The sequence below is a fragment of the Phocoena phocoena genome, chromosome 6 (assembly GCF_963924675.1).
Source record: "Phocoena phocoena chromosome 6, mPhoPho1.1, whole genome shotgun sequence".
Classification (NCBI taxonomy): domain Eukaryota; kingdom Metazoa; phylum Chordata; class Mammalia; order Artiodactyla; family Phocoenidae; genus Phocoena; species Phocoena phocoena.
Window position 1 is genome coordinate 94,802,999 of NC_089224.1, and position 21,464 is coordinate 94,824,462.

At 37.6% G+C, this 21,464-nt stretch overlaps 1 protein-coding gene across 1 annotated transcript in view; it reads right to left on the minus strand.

The window, feature by feature from the left end:
- Positions 1 to 4,914: 4,914 nt before the first annotated feature.
- Positions 4,915 to 21,464, minus strand: part of LOC136125119 (zinc finger protein 420-like) — a 40,926-nt gene continuing 24,376 nt past the window's right edge. Inside the window, 1 exon segment of the mRNA XM_065879933.1 lies at positions 4,915 to 5,912. Coding sequence (XP_065736005.1) covers positions 4,915 to 5,912 — 998 coding nt within the window.

Here is a 21,464-nt window from a genome sequence, read left to right on the forward strand (position 1 = left end):
TTCTGGCCTGCAGAACTGAGAGACAATAAATTTCTGTTGTTTTCTGGTAATTGTATGCAGTTTCTGGTAATTTGTTACATCAGTCCTAGAAAATGAAAATGCATATCTTTGGCTTCCTATGTCCGTATTCTGCCCAATAATGGGCTCTACCCTATGGCATAGGCCCTTGTGTATGCTGTCATCGCAAAATTCATACAAGGTTTGTCACCAGAGCCCTACAAATTTATTTTTGTCTACCTTTTTATTGTGAAAGTTTTTGCATAATTTTTATTTGTTTTGTAATCCTGGTCCTGCCCTTAAAAGCTGGGTAACCATGGATGAGTTAGATAACCTTAGCACCTTAATTTCTACACTATTTAATTTAGCAACCAACAAATGTTAGTTTTCCTTCCTGTAACTCTAATCTAAAAGCTGCAACTTTTAAAAGGGATCTTCACTGATAAAATGGTTATACCCAATATTACTTTTTCCTTTATTTTAGGTTTATTCCTTTTCTATCGTTTTTCCAATTTTTGCAGTGATTTGAAGAGCCATGCCATTATAATTCTATCAGTAGTTATAATAAAACTTTTCCAAAACTCTAAAATTTGTGTTTATCCAATAATGGTTATGATCTTGGATGGCCTCGGACTGCAGCCGCTTGAAGCAGGGTTTCAGTTCCCGGCTAGAGATTGAGGTTGGGCAGTGGCACTGAGAGCACTGAATCCTAGCCACTAGGCCAGTGGCCAGTGACAAGGCCCTGGCTCTTCAGCTCTGCAGGATAGAATTCCCACAAAGATGAAAAGCAATGAAAGGAGTAAAGGGTTATTAGGAGGAAAAGGAGTACGGGTGGACAGAAAAATGAGTGGGCTTAGAGAAAGAGTTGCACCCTTGTGATAGCTTGAATCACTTTTATGGGGCATTTCTTCCTGGTTTCCTTTGGCCAATCATCTTGCTTTGCCTGGTCTGAGTCCATATTTGGTATATCTCAGGGTCCTCCCACGTGTGCACACGCATCTCTTAGGCAAGATGGATTCTAGCAAAGAGGCCTATGGGTAGGTTGACATCATCTACTATGCTATGGTGCTCACCCCCCTTTTTGACCTTCAAGAAGTCTTTCTGCTCATGTGTAGTCAGGAAGGTCTACTTGACCTTGAGAATGAGAAATATTTGGTCTCTTATCTGGGCAGGGCTTAGCTTCTCCTCCCTTCTGCTATTTTGGAGTATCTGTCCACGGTGGGGGTGAACTCCAAGCTGCTCAGCCTGGGGCCCATCTATCTCCTGCCTCAGTTATGGAAGGATCTGAAGAAAACCTCAGATTTGTGTGCCCAGTTCCTGTCTTCTGGAAAACTACCACAAGACGGCATTCAATTATTCCCTTCTGGAATTTAATTTTGTGTATGTTATGAGGTATTTTTCCAAATAAATAGCCAGTTATCCCAATATCACTTATTGAATAGTCCATTCTTTCTCTGTTTTGAGATATTATTATTATTTCTTTTTTGTGGTACGTGGGCCTCTCACTGTTGTGGCCTCTCCCGTTGTGGAGCACAGGCTCCGGACTCGCAGGCCCAGCGGCCATGGCTCACGGGCCCAGCCGCTCTGCGGCATGTGGGATCCTCCCAGACCAGGGCACAAACCCATGTCCCCTGCATCGGCAGGCGGACTCTCAACCACTGCGTCACCAGGGAAGCCCTAAATTTCAATTTTAAATCCCACTGAGTGACAAGGATGCCAAGACAATTAAAAGAACAGTCTTTTCAACAAAGGTGCTAATACTGAATATTCACATGCAGAAGAATGATGTTGGACCCATACTTCACACCGTATATTAAAAAGTTACCTCAAAATGGATGGATCATAGACCTAAAAGAGCTAAAACTGTAAAACTCTTAGAAGAAAATATGTAAATCTTCACAACCTTGGGTTATAACAAGAGGAAACACAATAAAAGAAAAATAGGTAAACTGGACTACATCAAAATTGAAACTTTTTGTGCTTCAAAGAACATCATCAAGAAGTGAAAAGACAATCAACAGAATGGGAGAAAATATTTGCAAATTAGATATATAAGGGTCCAGTATCCAGAATATTTAAAGAACTCTTAAAATTCAACAATAAAAAGATAAATAACCTAATTTAAAATGCCTGAAGAATCCAAATAGACATTTCCTCGAAGAAAATATACATATATATTTATGTATATGTATATATATATATATATATATAGTTATGTATATATATCTATCTCACAGAAAAAAACAAGTATTGACAATGACAGGGGAAAATAAGAACACTCATATGTTGCTGATGGGACTGAAAACTGGTACAGCTGCTTTAGAAAATAGTCTGGCATTTCCTCAAAAGTTTAAACACAGAGTTAACATAAGACTCAACAATTTCACTTCCTGGTATATATGTGCAAGAGAACTGAAAACATGACATTACAAAAATTTATATGTGGAAGTCCATAGCAGCATTATTCACAATAACAAAACAGTGGAAACAACCCAAATGGCCATCAATTGATGAACAGATTACAAAATATGGTATACACATACAATGAAATGTTATTTAGCCATAAAGAGAAATGAAGTAGTGATGTGTGCCACAACATGGACAAACCTTGAAAACATAATGCTAAGTGAAAGCCAGCCACAAAAGACCACATATTCTGTGATTTTATTGAAATAAAAAAGCCAGAAGAGACAAATCCTCAGAAAAAGAAAGTAGATGAGTAGTTCCAGGAGCTGGAGGGAGAAGAGCAATGGAGAGTCACTGCTAATAGGTATGGGTTTCTTCTTGGGGTAATAAAAATATTCTGAAATTAGATAGTGGTGACAGTCACACAACTCTGTGAATATGTTAATATCTGAATTGTACTTTGAAAAATTGGATTATGTGGTATGAGAACTATATCTCAATAAAGCTGTAATTTTTAAAAACTCTACTGAGATTTTGATTTAAGCTTGCAAATCAAAGATAAATTTAAAACAAACTGACATCTTTATACAATTTTTCTAATCGTGCCTCTTCATTTATTATAATATTCTATGTCCTTTAGAAACAAATTTATCCTATAATCATCTCTTGGAATTTTTTTTTATTCCTGGCATTTTTAGATTTTTTTTTTTTGGTCAATACTGTGACTGTCACTTTTTTCTATTACATTTTTAATTTCTTTTATTTAAGAAAGCTTTTTATTTGGGCATTGTTGATAATATATATGTGCCCTACTAGCTGGATTTTCTAGCTACCAAATATATCATCTCATGATGTCAGGATTTTTTCTCTTCCTTTTAAATATTACTGGCTCAGAATTTTGTCTCTTATTGAATTACCTGAGACCTGTAGAACATTGCTAAGAGTGCTGACATTAAGCATCACTTGTCTTGTTCCTGCTTCTGATAAGAACATTCTAGTTATATGCAGTGTTTGGTAGGTTTCTGGTAAATATCTCTTATCAATTTAAGGAAGTTTCCTTCTATTCCTAACTTTAAAACAATGCCAATGACTGTAGAATATTGCCAAATCCTTTTACTGAATCTAGTATAATACAGTCTTTCTTTATTAATGTACGTTTCTCCTTTTGAACTAGTCTGGAAGTGCTATGACAAATATCAGTATTAATTTTACTAAACTGCTAGATTTGACTTGTTAATGATTGAATTAGAAAATTAAACTTCCCTTTTATCTGTATTTATATTCCTTTCCTTACTCCTAGATATTGTGTTTTCTCCTTTCTTTCCCATTATCCTACTTGCTAGAATTTATATATTGACTTATCAAATGTACTTTTTGTACTTAGTTTATTAATGTATTCTTTTATCTTTATTAATGCATTCCTTTTTTATTCTTTGGGCTTATATTATTATTTGGTTGTCTATCTTTTCAAATTGAAAATTTATGTTCCAGTTTTATTATTTTCTAATAATTGCATTTTTTCTGTTTGGATTTATTCTTTAACACAAAACTTACTTAGAAAACTATTTTTAATTTCTAAATAATTTTGTGGTGCTATTTTCAGTTGTTGTTCTTTTCTTTTATCTCACTGTGGTAAAAAATATATAAACAAACAGGGAAGGTTTGAATATTTCCCTCAGGGAGAACTTGCTGAAATTTTCTTTGTAGCCATATATATGGTTCATTAAAAAAATATATTCCAGGACTTTCCTGGTGGTACAGTGGTTAAGAATCTGCCTGCCAATGCAGGGGACACGGGTTCGAGCCCTGGTCTGGGAAGATACCACATGCTGTGGAACAACTAAGCCCGCAAGCCACAATTACTGAGCTGGCATTCCACAACTACTGAAGCCCACACACCTACAGCCAGTGCTCCGCAACAAGAGAAACCACCACAATGAGAAGCCCATGCACCACAATGAAGAGTAGCCCCTGCTCGCTGCAGCTAGAGAAAGCCTGCGAGTAGCAACAAAGACCCAACGCAGCCAAAAATATAAATTAAAAAAAATTTTTTTTAATTCCATGAATACTGGAAAATAATGCATATTATCTCTGTGGGGAAAGCATTCTTATCTATGGCTTAATTAAACTTGTCAAAATTTAAAATTCAAACCCTCTATAAAGGTGTTACTTTAATATTTAAAAATAAGATAAGAACTACTAAAAAGATTATATATAAACAATTTTTATCATCTATCTAAAACTTCTGTGTATCTGAAAAGGCTTTAATTATAAGCAAATATATACATTGGTAATAAATTATCTCTAAAATTAATTTTCTAAATGTCTTTAAAAGACAAATTTCAGTTTTAGAGATGACTGTTTCCATTATAAATTTTGATATCAATGATAACACATTTTTCAGATGAATTACAAGAACAGTTGTTTCTTCTCAGTACAAACACTATAATATTGAGTAAATGAGTATTTTACCTCAAGTTTTTCTTGCATAACAATCTTAAGAGTTTTTTACTACTGTGAGTGCTCAGGGTTAAGGGATGACCTATGGCTGCAGGCTTTCCCACATTCATTACTCTGATAAGGTTTCTCCACTGTATGTGTTCGCTTATGTTTAGTAGGGGCTGAGCTTAAGCCGAAGGTTTTCCCACATTCATTACACTGGTAGGGTTTCTCTTCTGTATGAGTTCTCTGATGTCGAATTAGTGATGTTCTATAGTAAAATAGTTTTTGACATTCATTACATTGATAGGGTTTCACACCAGAATGTATTTTTAGATGTTCAGTAAGGTGTGCACTTGGGCTGAAAGTTTTTCCACATTCCTTACAAACATAAGGTTTCTCTCCAGTGTGAGTTCTCTGGTGTTCAGTAAGATGTGTACTCCGATTAAAGGGCTTTCCACATTCATTACACTCATAGGGTTTCTCTCCAGTATGAATTCTCTGATGTTGAATGAAGGCGGGGGTATGGCTGAAGGCTTTTCCACATTCATTACATTTGTAGGGTTTTTCTCCTGTGTGAGTTCTCTGATGTCGGATTAGTGATGAGCTGTGGCAAAAAACTTTCCTACATTCCTTACACTGGTAGGATTTCTCCCCAGAATGAATGCCTTGATGTTCTATAAGATGTGTGCTTCGGCTGAAGGTTTTCCCACATTCAACACATGCATATGGTTTCTTTCCAGTGTGAATTCTGTGATGCTGAGTAAGGGCTGAAATATGGCTGAAAGCCTTCCCACATTCATTACAAGGATAGGGTTTTTCTCCAGTATGTATTCTCTCATGATTTCTAAGGGATGACCTATGACTAAAGGCTTTTTCACATTCATTACACTCATAAGGTTTCTCCCCAGTATGGACTCTTTGATGTTGAATAAGGTTAGTGCTCTGACTAAAAGCTCTTCCACATTCACTACATTCATAAGGTTTCTCTCCAGTATGTATTCTTTGATGTTGAATAAGACTAGTGTTTCGGCTGAAGGATTTATCACATAGTTTACATTTACGTTTCTCTCTCATACAAATTTTCTCAGATTCCATTAGTACTGAATTATGGGTTTACATTTAAATTGTTTCCAGAATAAGGTTTGAGGTACAAATGCATCCTTTCTTATATTTAAAATTATTTTTCATTTATAAGCTGCATTTTAAAAAAATCTATTGAAGCAGAATTATGTTTTAAGCTCCACTTGTGTCATAATTATGAGGTCTTTATCTTCTAGAAACTCTCAGTTGTTTAAAAGATTTGAGCTGAGATTTAATATTTCCCTCAAACTGTTATATTCATGATCTTCCTCTTGAATTATTTTTCCCTTATAATTTAATTTTATTTGTGTTTCTCAAATTGGTTATTGAATTCCAATTCTTCTAATGTGTAGAACCATCATTTGAAAAATGTTCTAACATCATGCCATGACACTATTTGTTTTTCAGAAGCTTTCTGCTTTGGAATTAATGCTCTGACTTTGGATATAATATTCAGGATTAAGCAGAAGACAATATTTCTTCCCTCTGGAATATAAAGGGGAAAACAAAGCTCACTCATCAGTTACAGAAAAATATATAATAAAAATAAACCACTGCTGATAAAACAAAAGATTATACAGTATCGGTTCTGATTAATATGGAAGTTTAAAGAAGGAAAGGATTAATATAGATAAGTGTGGTAAAAGGAATGATAGCACTGAAACAAAATTCATAGTATAATTAAAAATAAAGATATAAAAAGTACATGACATGACAAAGAGTCAATGATACTAGTTCAAATATATGTCTTTGGAAAGCAGAGGAAAAAATAAGAAAGGAAAAATGAAATGGAATCATATAATAACAAATTCTGACCAACAGAGAAATGTCATGTAGTAGGAGAGAGAAAAATTGAAGTTTTCTGTCATAGTAGTAACACGATAAATGCGTGATGTTTTAGATGAAGTGCTTGTTAATTTCATCTAAAATGGATAATAGGGGACTTCCCTGGTGGCACAGTGGTTAAGAATCCATCTGCTAATGCAGGGGACATGGGTTCAATCTCTGGTCCGGGAAGATCCCACGTGCCGCAGACCAACTAAGCCCATGTGTCACAACTTCTGAGCCTGTGTGCCACAACTACTGAAGCCCATGCGCCTAAAGTCCATGCTCCGCAACAAGAGAAGCCACTGCAATGAGAAGCCCATGCACTGCAACAAAGAGTAGCCCCCACTCACCGCAAGTAGAGAAAGACCACACACAACAACGAAGACCCAACGTGGCCAAAAATAAATTAAAACAAAAAAATAAAATGGATAATAGAATAAGGCTATCAAATTCAGCAAGAAAGTATAATATAAATGACATGGGCCTGGATTAGGATAATACAAAAGAATTTAGTATAGGAGTAAATCTAAAACATAAAAAGGAAGAAAGAAACAGAAATATACTAACATTGATCATGAGGAATTTTTACAAAATGAGATTCATAAAGATACTCGGTTTCTAGCCAAGAAAGCTGGAAGTAATAGTGGTACATCCCCTAAGTGGTACTTAGAGGAACTAATAGTACCAATAATACTGGTAAAAATTATAGAAATACTGAAGAAGGAAAAAGAGGCTACTTAGAGAAATTTGGTGATTTCACTTTTTACCATATTGAGTTTAAAGTGATTTAAAGTGAAGTGGGACATTCAAGTAGCAATATACTCAAAGCATGGAAACTATGGGGAACTCAAATGAGATATGTGAGCTGAAAAAATATATCAGGGAATTAATGACATGGAAGGACTATTTTTGAGGATATCAGAATGCATGGTTCTTTGGGATAAAAAATAAACAAGTAAAATATAAACCTTAAAAGACATGCATTTGTGTTAGGGAGGAAGTGAAACTAATGAAAAAGCACTTGGAAAGAGATTAAAACAGAAAATAATCTAGCGATGTCACACAAGCAAACAAAATATCAAATGCAGCTGAAAGTTTGAATATGGAAAGGACTAAGAACAGATCTCTATCAAGAAAGAATTCAGGATTCAGGGGTCTCTTCAAAATAATTTTAGTAGAAAAATAGATGATAAGAGTCTAACTTCAAAGATTAAAGTTGAATAGAATTGAGGCTGTTAGGTATGAGTATGAAAAGTTTGATAATGAAAGCAGAGAATAAAATTAAAAGGTAAATAAAAGAGCATCGTTACAGAAGATGTTCTTTCAAAAGTAAGGAAAACTTTTTTAAAAATAAATTTATTTATTTTATTTATTTATTTTTGGCTGTGTTGGGTCTTTGTTGCTGCATGCAGGCTTTCTCTAGTTGCGGTGAGCGGGGGCTACTCTTCTTTGTGGTGCGTGGGCTTCTCCTTGCGGTGGCTTCTCTTGTGAAGCACAGGCTCTAGGCGCGGGCTTCAGTAGTTGTGGCATGCAGGATCAGAAGTTGTGGCTCACAGGCCCTAGAGCACAGGCTCAGTAGTTGTGGTGCATGGGCCTAGTTGCTCCACGGCATGTGGGATCTTCCTGGACCAGGGATCGAACCAGTGTCCCCTGCATTGGCAGGCGGATTCTCAACCACTGCACCACCAGGGAAACCCAGAAAAACTTTTGATATCTAAAATTTGAAGAGGGAGACACTGAATTATGAAATAATCAATAAATCAAGGTCCTAAAACAAGTAGAAAATAATGGAGTCTGGGGTACAAATAGAGAGATTCATTAATAAATGAAAGAGGGGGGCTTCCCTGATGGCACAGTGGTTGAGAGTCCACCTGCCAATGCAGGGGAAACGGGTTCGTGCCCTGGTCCAGGAAGATCCCACATGCCGTGGAGCAGCTGGGCCCGTGAGCCATGGCCGCTGAGCCTGCGCGTCCGGAACCTGTGCTCCGCAACGGGAGAGGCCACAACAGTGAGAGGCCCGCGTACCACAATAAATAAATAAATAAATGAAAGAGGGTTATCCCTCCCTCTGAGATCACAAAGATATGTGAGAAGATGGATAAAGATATGTAGAAATGTAGTTGAATGTTGCTCCCACTGGGTGAACTCTGTTTTATACACAGATAAGAGGGGGCTCTGCACAGTGGACACTAACCAGCATTTCCAAATCTACCACCTAGTACCAACATCATTGGTACCACCACCACAATGGACAGATGAACTATTATTTACAAGGATTTCTTGCGACTTGCTTGTTAGTTATCTGATTCTTTCTTGGCTAAGTATCTTGTGACATTTCTCCATTTTTTCCTCTGTTATCTATTAATATGGTTCTTCCTACTTAGAAGATAATATCTGATTTGAAAAGCTGATGCTCGGAATCTTGGTGAAGGATATGGGCTTGGGTGTTTACGATGGCTCTCAAAATTGTGTCCTAAATTATCTTCAGGAACTATGAAATATAGGAATGGTGATGCTGCTAAGGCAACATAATAACGTTATCTACGTACAATGTTTTGAAGAAAAGAGCAATCATCTGTTTAATAATAAAAGAAATATCTTGTCTCCGTGCACAAATAAAATTTTAAGATCTCTGGTCCCTAAACTCAAAGCCCAGCTCAGATAAACACTTGTAAATCCCATAATCCCACACATTTTGACGTTTGAGGAAAAAGTCATGGCAGTCTCTAGTAATTACAAAGCTATACTTAACCCATGAGACAAGGCTCCTGCAGTTGTTATCACTTATAGTATCTGACAGTGGTTTGATTCTTTTCATTACCATAAGGTAAAGTCCACTGGCACACCCTTCAATGCCACTGGTTCCCAGAACAGCAAACAAATACCTTCTAAGGGATCATTCATGCAACTATACTTATGAAAGAAAGAGTAAAGCTAATAACTCAAAATGACAAAGTAGAGGGCTAGGAAGTTGTTCAAAGAGAGTTCAGGGTTCTAAAGTTCTAAATTCAAGAGTGGCCAAAAGTACTTATTTGGTGCCTACTATGTATCTGTTGAGAGTATACAGAAGCAATTCTGAAGTTTCCCTACAAAAACACTGAAAATAAGAAATTATCTTTGTATCTATCAACTATAAAAGATCAATCAAAAGTAAAGTGATGGGGCTTCCCTGGTGGCACAGTGGTTGAGAGTCCGCCTGCCAATGCAGGGAACATGGGTTCGTGCCCCGGTCCGGGAAGATCCCACATGCCGCGGAGTGGCTGGGCCCGTAAGCCATGGACGCTGAGCCTGCGCGTCCGGAGCCTGTGCTCCGCAACAGGAGAGGCCACAGCAGTGAGAGGCCCGCGTACCGCAAAAACAAACAAAAACAAACAAACAACAAAAAAAGTAAAGTGATGGTAACAGAACATAGAAAAAAGAGGTGTCAGAGATACAAAAAATGGTAGGCTCCTCCTATTCACACAAAACCTGGAAGAAAAGAGACTAGCACCAAATACTAGCTAGATCTGTTTATCTCAGTAAGCAGGTAGAGTTTATTGTGGGGCTAGAACTAATATGATACCTTTATCTAAGAGCTTTACATATTTGCATCACACCATTAACTCCCTTTGGTATAACTGCACACTTGCCAAGCAAAATTAGGATTAGAATTTTGTTTCCTTTTTTTTTCTTGCCAGACAACATAAAAATATGAATTCCTTGGTAGTTCTGGATCTCAGTGTAATATAAATCCACTTTCCGTTTAACTCATCTGTCACTTGTAAACTTACATGGTTAAATCTATCTCTACACTAACTTCAAGTTTCTGAAACTACAAATATGAGGATCAGACCATAGATGATAAGGAATTCACCAAGATAAGTGCCACAGTGAGATACCTCAGATGTCAAACAGCTAATCAACTTACCCAGAAAACGCTGATATCACTGTCTGTCATATTTCACACTGCAATATAATTTCCCTTGTGCTACCCTCTTTAGGTAATAGGACAGATAAAACAGATACAAGATTTGATATTAAAAGATATGTCCTCTACTTGGAAAGAAAAGTTTACTGGAGACTTGGGAGGAGCTTGAAAACAAAACAAGCAAAAGAAAGCTCTAGAGGAGTAATAAACTGACACTGAGGATACACAGCCACTTTTCACCTAGAGGACCTAAATTCTTACCAATTCTGGCTGAGAATCCAAGACTGATGCCTCACAGAAGGCCACTCAAGAAGGGCAAAGGAACCAGTATAGATTTTGGCATTTACAACTGGCTAAAGTAACGTTCAGGATGGAAGGGACCTCAAACACATGACCAAATTCTTCTTCTTCTTCTTCTTTTTTTGCCACGGCATGTGGCATGCGAGATCTTAATTCCCCGACCAGGGATCAAACCCACGACCCCTTCAGTGGAAGCACAGAGTCTTAACTACTGGACAGCCAGGGAAGCCCTGACATGACCAGATTCTTCTCAAAGAATCTGAATTTTTAAGCTGTATGGGGTGGGGCTCTGGAGAGCTAGGCTGAAAACCTCTGAATGTCAGAAGTAAATCTCCCACAATTTTTCAGGACTGAGGACACAAAGAGCTGCCACATTTTCAATTGAGTGCCCAGGAGGGCCACATCCTAGGAAAAGAAGCAACCAAGAGGTAAAATAAATCGTATCAAAACTGCAACCCAGCACTAACTCAGCTTGGCTGAGATGATCCTATCTACTTTAAAGAGAAAAAAAGAGAACTCTTCCTGGTGAAAGATGATATCAGCTTGAACCTCTATGGTGCTTTTATCATGACAACAAGCACATAATCAAAATTTAGTAAACAGGGCTTCCATTGTGGCGCAGTGGTTAAGAATCCGCCTGCCAACGCAAGGGACACGGGTTCAAGCTCTGGCCCAGGAAGATCCCACATGCCGCGGAGCAACTAAGCCCGTGAGCCACAACTACTGAGCTGGCACTCCACAACTACTGAAGCCCGCATGTCTAGAGCCCACGCTCCGCAACAAGAGAAGCCACCGCAGTGAGAAGCCCGCACACCACAACGAAGAGTAGCCCCCCACTCACCGCAACTAGAAAAAGCCCGTGCGCAGCAATGAAGACCCAACACAGCCAAAAATTAATTTTTTAAAAAAGAAAAGGAAACAAAGGTGGATCTATTAAAAAAAACCAACAACACTTAGTAAACATACAAAGTGTTAGTACCACTGACCAATATCAAGAGAAAACAAAATAGAAGGATAGACAAAGTAGAAAAAATAATGAAAAAGTTTAACAGCAATTTGGAATCAACCAAAAGGAATCAAATAAGCATTTAGAACAGAATACCTGAAATTAAAAACTCAATTGGATGGGTAAAACAACAGACTGGGCTAAGGAAAAGATCAATAAAAATAAGCAAATTGAAGAACAGAGGTTTAAAAAAAAAAACTAAGGATAATTTTAAAAAGGATTAGAAAATATCATAGCCAAGAGGAGTCTAAAAAGAAATGATGACTAAATATAACATGGTATCTTGGACAGGATCTTAGAAATAAAAAAAGACATTAGGTTAAAAACTGAGTTAATTTGAATAAAGTGCAGACTTTAGTTAATAATAATGTATCAACCTTCATTCATTAATTGTGACAATGTACCAAACTAATGTAAGATGTTAATGGGGAAAACTGGCTGTGAAATATAGGGAACACTCTGTACCATCTTTGCAACATTTTTGTAAATCTAAAACTATTGTAAAATAAAAAGTTTATCAAAGAAAACAAAAAGTTATCCCATTGTATTTCAGTTAATCTCCTGTTTCACCTGTTTTTCTTTTGACCATTATTTAGTCTTATTTTATGTTTTATTTCCTGATGATGCAGTTTACATAGTTCTTTTCATATATCTTTTCATATAAGCTTATCTCTTTTAAAAAAAGGATTAGAGAGAATTCCCTAGCAGTCTAGTGATTAGGACTCCAGCTTTCACTCATGGGGCCCAGGTTTGATCCCTGGTAGGGGAACTAAGATCTCACAGGCACCAATAAAAAAAAGGATTGGAGCATAAGGGACCTATGAGATTTACTCAAGAGGTTTAACATGCGTATAACAGGAGTCTCAAAACAAGAGGAGAGAATAGAAATAACACAATAATTGAAGGAATAGGATGGAAGATATTCCCAACTGATGAGTTATAGATTCAAGAAGTCCCAAACCATAAGGAAGCTAAATCTAAAGAAAAGCACACCCAAGGATATCATAGCCAAATTCTAAAATCAGAGGCAGAGAACAATCTTAAAAGCAGTTTAAGAAACAGGCACAGTAACTTCAAAGCAGCAACACTGCTGACTCTCAACAGTTGAAGAGAATCAATTGAAAAATCCATGTTTTGGGGTGAAAAGCACTCAATAATTTAAAGATGCCAGTTCTCTCCTGTTATGAGTTACGTGTACATATATACATACACACATGTACATATATATATATATATATATACACACACATACATATATATATCTCCTTACCCCTAGTACCTCAGAATGTGACCTTATTTAGAAATGGGGTCACTGCAGATATAAGTTAAGATGAAGTCACACTGTAGTAGGGTAGGCCCCAATCTAATATGACTGGTGTCCTTATAAGAAGATGATCATGCAAAAACACAGAGACACACAGGGAGAGTACCATGTGATGATAAAATTACACTGCTGTAAGCCAAGTAATGCCAAAGACTGCCTGCAAACCGCCAGAAACTAGGAAGGATTCCCCTACAGGTTACAGAGGCAGCATGGCCTTGCCAACACCTTGATTTCAGACTTCTAGTCCCCAGAACTGTGACACAATACATTTCCATTGTTTTAAGCCACCCAGTTTGTGGTACTTTGTTACAGCAGCCCTATGAAACTAATATACCCCCAACTTAATATATATAACACATATTTTTGAAAAAGAAAAAACATGCGTATGAGGGGAGATTTGTCCATACTAGGTACCAAAACATACAGCTACGTTAATTAAAACATTGTATTACTGAAACAAGGATAGACTGAAGGAATAATAAAACAGAACAGACTCTAGAAATAGGCCCATTATTTATAGGGACTTAATATATGCTAAACAGGGCATTTTGAATATTTGGGGAAAGATGGAAATTCAAATGATTTGGGACAACTGGCTTACCAATCTAGGGAAAAAAATAAACATACCACTGCTACCTTACAAAAATAAATTATAATTGCAATAGACATTAGGAATAAATCTATAAAACAACCAGAAAAATATCAGAACATTTTTATAATCTTGCATGAGAAAGTCCTTAAAAATATATAAAACCTGGAGGTTATATAGGAGAAAGCTCTCAGATTTGACTACACAAACATACAAGGCAATCAACAAAATTAAAAGTGAAAAGTCATTCTGGGCGTAAATATTTGCAACTAATAAAACAGAAGAGATCATTAGTTATACAGAGTTCCTACAAGTCAGTTAGGAAAACATAATGCAATACAAATATGGGCAAATGATATGAACAGGAAATTTACAAAAGAAACACCAATGACCAACATATAACAAAATTTTCAACCTCACTTTTAATCATGGAAATGCAAAGTAAAATATGTTTCAAACATCAAATTGGCAAAAATGTTAAAAGCATATAATATCCAAATATAATATGTTTAAGCATGTGGGGAAATAGATGCTAAGCCAAAATAGCCTTTATAAGGGGAGGAGATCTTTCCCAGAAAGGACACTTATTTATATGTATTAAAGTCACATTACAATCATACCAGGTTCATGATAATAATTTATTCTTATTTAAATTATATATATTAATAATAATTATGTTACCTGCAAAAATTAACTCACAGCCCCTTATATTTCCCCAATTACTACAGTCATTATACTTCAATGTTCTACTTCCAATGTCTTGTCTTCCTTCCTTAGACTTCTAAGTTTCTTAAGGACAGTTATATAGGACTAACTTATATACTCTTTTGTCCTCAGGGCCACACACAGAACCTGGCATATATTACATAACTAATAAGTATTTCTTGAACTAGTGAATGTATAAAATTTTCTCTTGATTCCCAATCAAGTGGTCTTTGTACTACAGCGTGCTGATAGTTACCTGCTATCTTAAAGAAGTGGGATTCAAGACTATTTTTTTCTATGTCTCAACGTTGTATAAAAGTATCCAGACTGCCTCACGATATTGCTATAAAGTTCAGAACCGGGTAGGCTTCAGGATCCTGAAATATCATTTAATCGGTCTCCCTTCCTCTATGTAGACCTATCTCCAGCTAAACCACTATTAGTTACAATTTTCGATTCAAGATTTTTGAATGTCTTCTAACTGCAAAGCAAAGTTCGAGTTAATGTTTCCTGTGGTCAGCTCTTACAGTTCAGGGCAAGGACTATGACCAGTTCTTTGCGTTTTTTTTTAATCCCCATGTACTTAGTAGAGTGCCCCTCACACAGTAGCTGTTTTAATGCATACTCGCTGATGAATAGTCTATAAACTGATATTTACTCCTTTATCAGTTTAGGCTCTGGAAGCCTGCCTATCAGAATTCTAAACTGTATTTCTGTTGTTGCTGAACCTGTGGCTTCTGGATCTGAGTTGCCAGGCAGAATCCATGAATACCTCCCAAAATGTGATTCTAGACCCTGTCTTTCTTACTTTCTGGTATACTGGCGACCTGCATCTGTTATTAAAAACGCCCTGTGGTTACTATGCTCTCAACTCATAACTACCCCAGCAATCAGTCAGGCAAAGATGGGTGACTGTGCTAATACTTGCCAATCCTTCAGACCATCCAACTGTGAATTCTTTGCTTTTTCAAGGCTGACTCTGATGCTGTTAGAGCAGTAAAGACAAGAAGATGAACACAAGAACGAGATGCTAGAGGCTCCTGCTTTCTAAACCTCACAACTGATGTCATAAACCTCATAACTGATGTCTAGCTCAGCCTCTTCCTGAGCTAGAAAGAGGCTCAGGAAATATTAAGGTTAATTTCCTTAGTTTCTCCAAGATGTGCAATTCAAGGCAACAGTCACAAGAGACTTGCTTAGGTCACACAGTTAGCCACTGGTGGGCTAGGACTACAGCCTCTACCCTATTCTTGAGTTCAATATTATTTCTCTCCACTTAAAAATAATCCAAACACTATTTCTGAAAAGAAAGTGAAAAGGATGGCTCAAAGAATAATTTTGAATTATTAACCAAATTCATAGAGGGAAAAAAATGATTTTTAAGTCACTGGTTCAGAATTCTGTAGAGAGATTTTATTAAAAGAACAATGAGCCATTCAAATCACTCTGAGTCTTTAGAAAGACATGAATACATTATAAGGCAAATGTTTACGGACTTCCCTTTATTTACTTTAAATAAATTAAATTTTATTTAATAAACAAATTTATTTATTAAAAATAATAGTTTAGCTAATGATTATCACGATAATGTATTAGCTTTTAATCAAATAGGTAGATAACTATAAACATTTAAAATGGAAAGCCTCGTGGTTGACAGATGCAATTTATTGTCTGTAAAGCAAATTTACATTCACTAATGACACTGGACTATGTTTGCAATTGAAGTGAGATCAAGATACATTTAAATGATCTAAACCCAGGTTGAACATATACATACCAGAGCTTTGAGAATTGGCTAAGATGTCTTTTCTTAACATTCTAAGTTTGAAGTACACTAAACTGAAAATGAGACAGGATCTTGGAAAGTGGTGAGGAATAGAACAACAGGAAGAGATATTTATGAAAAGGAAGGAAATCCTGTGTGTTTAATTCTCTTCCAATGAGGTTATAGTTAAACGTTTAATAGAAGCTCCCCTGTAACAGAAGAATGATAAAGGCATAATATATGTGTAAAGATTTCTTCCAGAGCAAATTAGTGTTGATGGATATTAGGTCATTTATAATTTTTAAAAATCAGCGCTTCATATTTGAATTTTTCTATTTTTCTGGAAAAATTAATGCTGTCCATATACCCAAATAAACAAAAATATATATATAAATGACAGACCAGGAATTTTGCCCAATGGTTACCCTAGGCACTGTCCTGGGTAGGTGAGAGGAAGTGGAATCTAATGCACAAGTAACATTTAATTGGAAATAAATTAGAGCACAGACCTTTTCTCTATAGTAACAGAAGGGAGGACAGGACTCTACGGAAATGTTTCCAGGAAGGCTGGTGGATGTGGTGGTAACTTTGGAAGTTTTTTTCTGCTTGTTCTCTTCTCTCAGTGAAATAGAAATCAGGATCATCACTGAGAGTGAAGGTGGAGGAGGGGTTGAAGGTCCGATGTGAGTGAAGTGTCAGATGGTTCCCTTAAACAGCAGGAGAACGAAGGGAATGAGGAAATCATCTTTCACCTGGATTACTGCCTTAGCTTCCTAACCAGTGTCCCTAGTCTCCTCTTGATCCCCTACAGTCTGTTTTCAACAGAGCATCCAAAATGATTCCTTTAAAATATAAGTCAAATGATGTCACTTCTCTCCTCAAAATCCTCCTGTGAAAATTAGTAAATTGTATGTAAATTACACCTCAGTAGAGCTGCCTAAACAATAACAACTACAACCACCTCCCTATGGCTTCCCTTCTCACTCAGAGTAAAAGCCAATCTCCTCCAAGTTGCCTGCACAGCCCTGTGTGATCTGGACCCCTCTTACCTCTGTCATCTCAACCTCTACTATGCTATGTCTTCACTCCTCTGTCCACAATGGCCTCTTTGATGCTCTCCACACAGGCTAAGGACATTTGCACCTCAGGGCCTTTGCATTTGCTGTTTCCTCTCTCTGGGAAATTTTCCCCTCCCAGATATCTGCAAGGCTCACATCCTCATTTTCTTCAAGTCTTTATTCAATGTCACACTATTAGAGAAGCCTCCCCTGATCCCATACATGAAAAAGCAGCTGTCCCAGGCCCTCCCTAACGTCACTATTATAGTGCAGTTGCCTCCAACAGCCACCATCTGACACACTGTATATTGTTTATTGTCTGTGTGCTCATCCTAGACTGTCAGTTCCATGTAGGCGGGGACTTTGCTTTACTCACTGGAGGTATCACCAGTGCCTCAAAAATTACCTGGCTTTTGCCTTTAACTAATATTTATTCAATGAATGAAAAAAACCCTTTCCTCCCACTGGGCACAGAGATATTTCAGGAAAGAAAAAATAAAGCCAAGTTGATTCACTTGTATGTTTTATGTGTACAAATTTGCCAAATAGGCTCAAGAAAATATGCTATCTGGAGTTAAGTGTGAGATGGGAGATTCTGCTGTTTCCTCAGTCTCAATTCTCACAATGCTCTCATAAATGAGCATTTTGCCAGGGTAAGATTTATCTTAATGTTTAAAGGATATATTTGGGTACATTTATACATACATTACTGCATGGTTATATACACACAACATGTACATATAAATTATAAGCAATATAAGAGAAGTTCAAGGGCTATTTAACTACATGTGATTTTTCAAACTGCAGATGTTAACTTTAGAAATTAAACCCAGCAAGGTAAATACAAAAGGCTTGAAAAGTTTTGCTCACCAAAGACATGTAATCAGGGGCCAATGGTCAGGTCCTCCTTCTTAATTCCATCTTATCCAGTCAAGTAGAGACTTAAGAAAACAGAGCTGCAAAAGAAAAGGGGCCCTCAGAAATCAGGATTGCTTTATGGAACCCCTATCTAACCACCTGGATGTAACCCAAAGCCTCCCTAAAAATAAGGTCAGAATGAGTCTAGGAACAAACTTCTTCCCTGCAGAGTACAAAGGGAAAGGCCACTGACATTGCTGTCTGGGGCTCTGACACTGTCACTATATTCTCAGCAGTGTCTAGGGGCATGGCTCCAATCTTGCGATCCAGACACAGGGTTAACTCCAAAGCTCTGGCCCTCTCAAGATGGGTGGTATCTACTACATCAGTCCTCTCCCGTTTATTAATAAAAATAGTGACATTTGCAAAGCATTTTAAGTTGTTGAAAGCTCATTCACACACAAATGCCATCTCAATGAACAACAATCAACAGCTCTTCATCGTGCACAGAAAGTAGGAAATCATTCCCACAGCTCTTTACAGAAGAGGCTTCAGGAATTCACCGAAACAAAACAAACAAAAAAGTACCTCTAGGCGAGGTGCATTTCATATAAAAGAGCAAAGAATTGGATGTCCGGAGCCCTAAATTCTAGGGCCACTAAGTTCCTAGATCAGTTTTCCTGCAATTTCCTGCCAAAGTCCAGGATGCCCGCCCCTCCCGTCCGGGTATTTATCTGCCCGATCGATTCCATTACTGCCAAAGCCCCCAAAGCCCCCAGCTCTGTCCTCGAGATTTCCCACCCTCCAGCCCCCCACCCAGAAGCGAGAGCCCAAATTCTTGGCCCTTAAGGCGGGGAGGCACAGCTAGGGCTCTGCCTCCCTCTAACCCAGAGACAGCCCTAGACCCGCATAACCCCGATTCGGAGTACAGGTCGCTACTTCGCACTCGACTCCAACGAGAACCAAACACCAACCCCGACGCCCTAATCTCCGCCTTTCGCCCCCACCCCACCCCGCCCCAAACCATGCCCGACCAAAGCATTCTCTCAGGCCCCTCCAGCCCCACCTCATCCCTGGGGTGGGGACGTTATTCCGAAGCTGAGTCCTCCCTAACTCCCACCCGCATGCACAAGTCGGGTTAAAAACGAGCCCACCAGCTCCACCGAAAAATAAAGGACTCTGTCGGAACCTGCAAACCAACAAATGCACATGCGCCCTCAGCCGCCTAGAACTACATTTTCCAGCACCCTCCGCAAAGGCAGGGCGTCTGCGCGCAGTGTCGCTTATTGGGCTCTGGAGTTGCCTTTCCATATCCTTGCAAGTTGTGAATGTGCGTTGCTCCTGCGTTATTTAAATGGGAAAAAACTTTTCCTTTCGCTAAAGAAAAAAGAAGGAGTCTAAAGGGATGCAAGTTTCTCGTTAACAAACTTTTTCCCTCTTAAACAAAAGTAACGCCTATTCATTATATCAATAATTTATAAATAACCGTTTATTCAACAGGTAGGCAAAAAAGGACAGAAAAAAATCAAACCCACCCAAACTAGATGGAATTCCATAACAGAAAGATAATCACTATTAACCCTGTGGTGCATATATATCATTCTAAAAATAAATCTCTCTGACAGCCTCATTCTTCCTTATGGAGAGAGAGACAGAGATTGTCTGGAACCAAGAATGAGGCCATTTGTTTATTTTTGGTTTTACTTCCATTTCTCTAGGCGGTGGGCTAATGAAACTTAAAAGTGTTTGCACAGCAAAGGAAACCATAAACAAAACAAAAAGACAACTCTCAGAATGGGAGAAAATATTTGCAAATGAAGCAACTGACAAAGGATTAATCTCCAAAATTTACAGGTAGCTCATGCAGCTCAATATCAAAAAAAACAAAAACAAAAAACAACCCAACCCAAAAGTGGGCAGAAGTCATAAATAGACATTTCTCCAAAGAAGATATAAAGATTGCCAACAAACACATGAAAGGATGCTCAACATCACTAATCATTAGAGAAATGCAAAGCAAAACTTATCTTATTACTTATAAGTATCTTATTGTTCATAATTTGCCCCAACTAGCATGCATGCAGTTATTTTTAGTCCTTTATAGTTTCTTGCAAGCACTCCAGTAAAGGGTACCAGGTCCAGCCTAGCTCAGTAACATAGTTTTCTGTCAAACTGAGTCTAAATAAAATACTTGAATAGTGTTCACCAAAAAATAATGCAGGAGTCTGCAAATAAGAATAGTTTATTTGGGGTCTTTTTAGAATTGCAGTTCGGGAGACACAGATTCAAGTGACCCTGAAAGAGTATTCCAGGGAAGAGAGTCAGATAAAGACTCTCTGATAAATATATCTTAAAGATAAAGATAAAAAGCCATGAGGTTGTTAAAAGTTGCCTGGCAAGAACGGTGATTGACTCTGATGTGTCTTTCTTTGTCCTTAAGAAATCACGAGTCATTTTAGGGTAGGTATCTTGAGTTTCTAGCAGATGTTCTGGATGACTTCATCAGGACAATAAGTGGTCAAAGGTCATATTCCATCCAGGCTGAGATGTGCCTGTTACACTTCCTTAATGGCCTCCTGGCTCCATTGTAGAGAGCCCTCTTAGCAATACTGACTCCATTTTTATTTTCCTTCCACAATAGTTAGCATATTATTTCCAATTTTTGCTATCATAGACAAATGTGAAATAAACACACTTATAGCCAGATTTTTATCCACACCCTTATTTGGTTAGGACACAATCACAGTGGCTTAAATAAATTTTAGATATTGTCTAATTATCTTTCTAGAAGACTGAGATGATTCATACTCTTACCAGTAGTGCATGTCTTAGTCCATTTGGGCTGTTAAAACAGAACACATACCATGGACTGGATGGTTCATAAACAATAGAAATTTCTCACAGTTTTGGAGGCTGGAAAGTCCAAGACCAAGGCTCTGGTAGATTTACAACTCTAATGAGGTTTGCTGGTTCATAGACAGCTATCTTATCCTGAGACCTCACTTGGTGGAAGGGGAAAGAGCTCTCTGAGGTCTCTTTTATAATGACACTAATCCCATTTATTAGAGCTCCAGTCTCAAGACCTAATTACCCCCAAGGACCCCACCTCCAAATACCTTTACAATGAGGATTATGTTTCAACATATGAATTTTGGGAGGACACAAATATTCAGTCTCTGGAAGCATGGAAATTCCTATT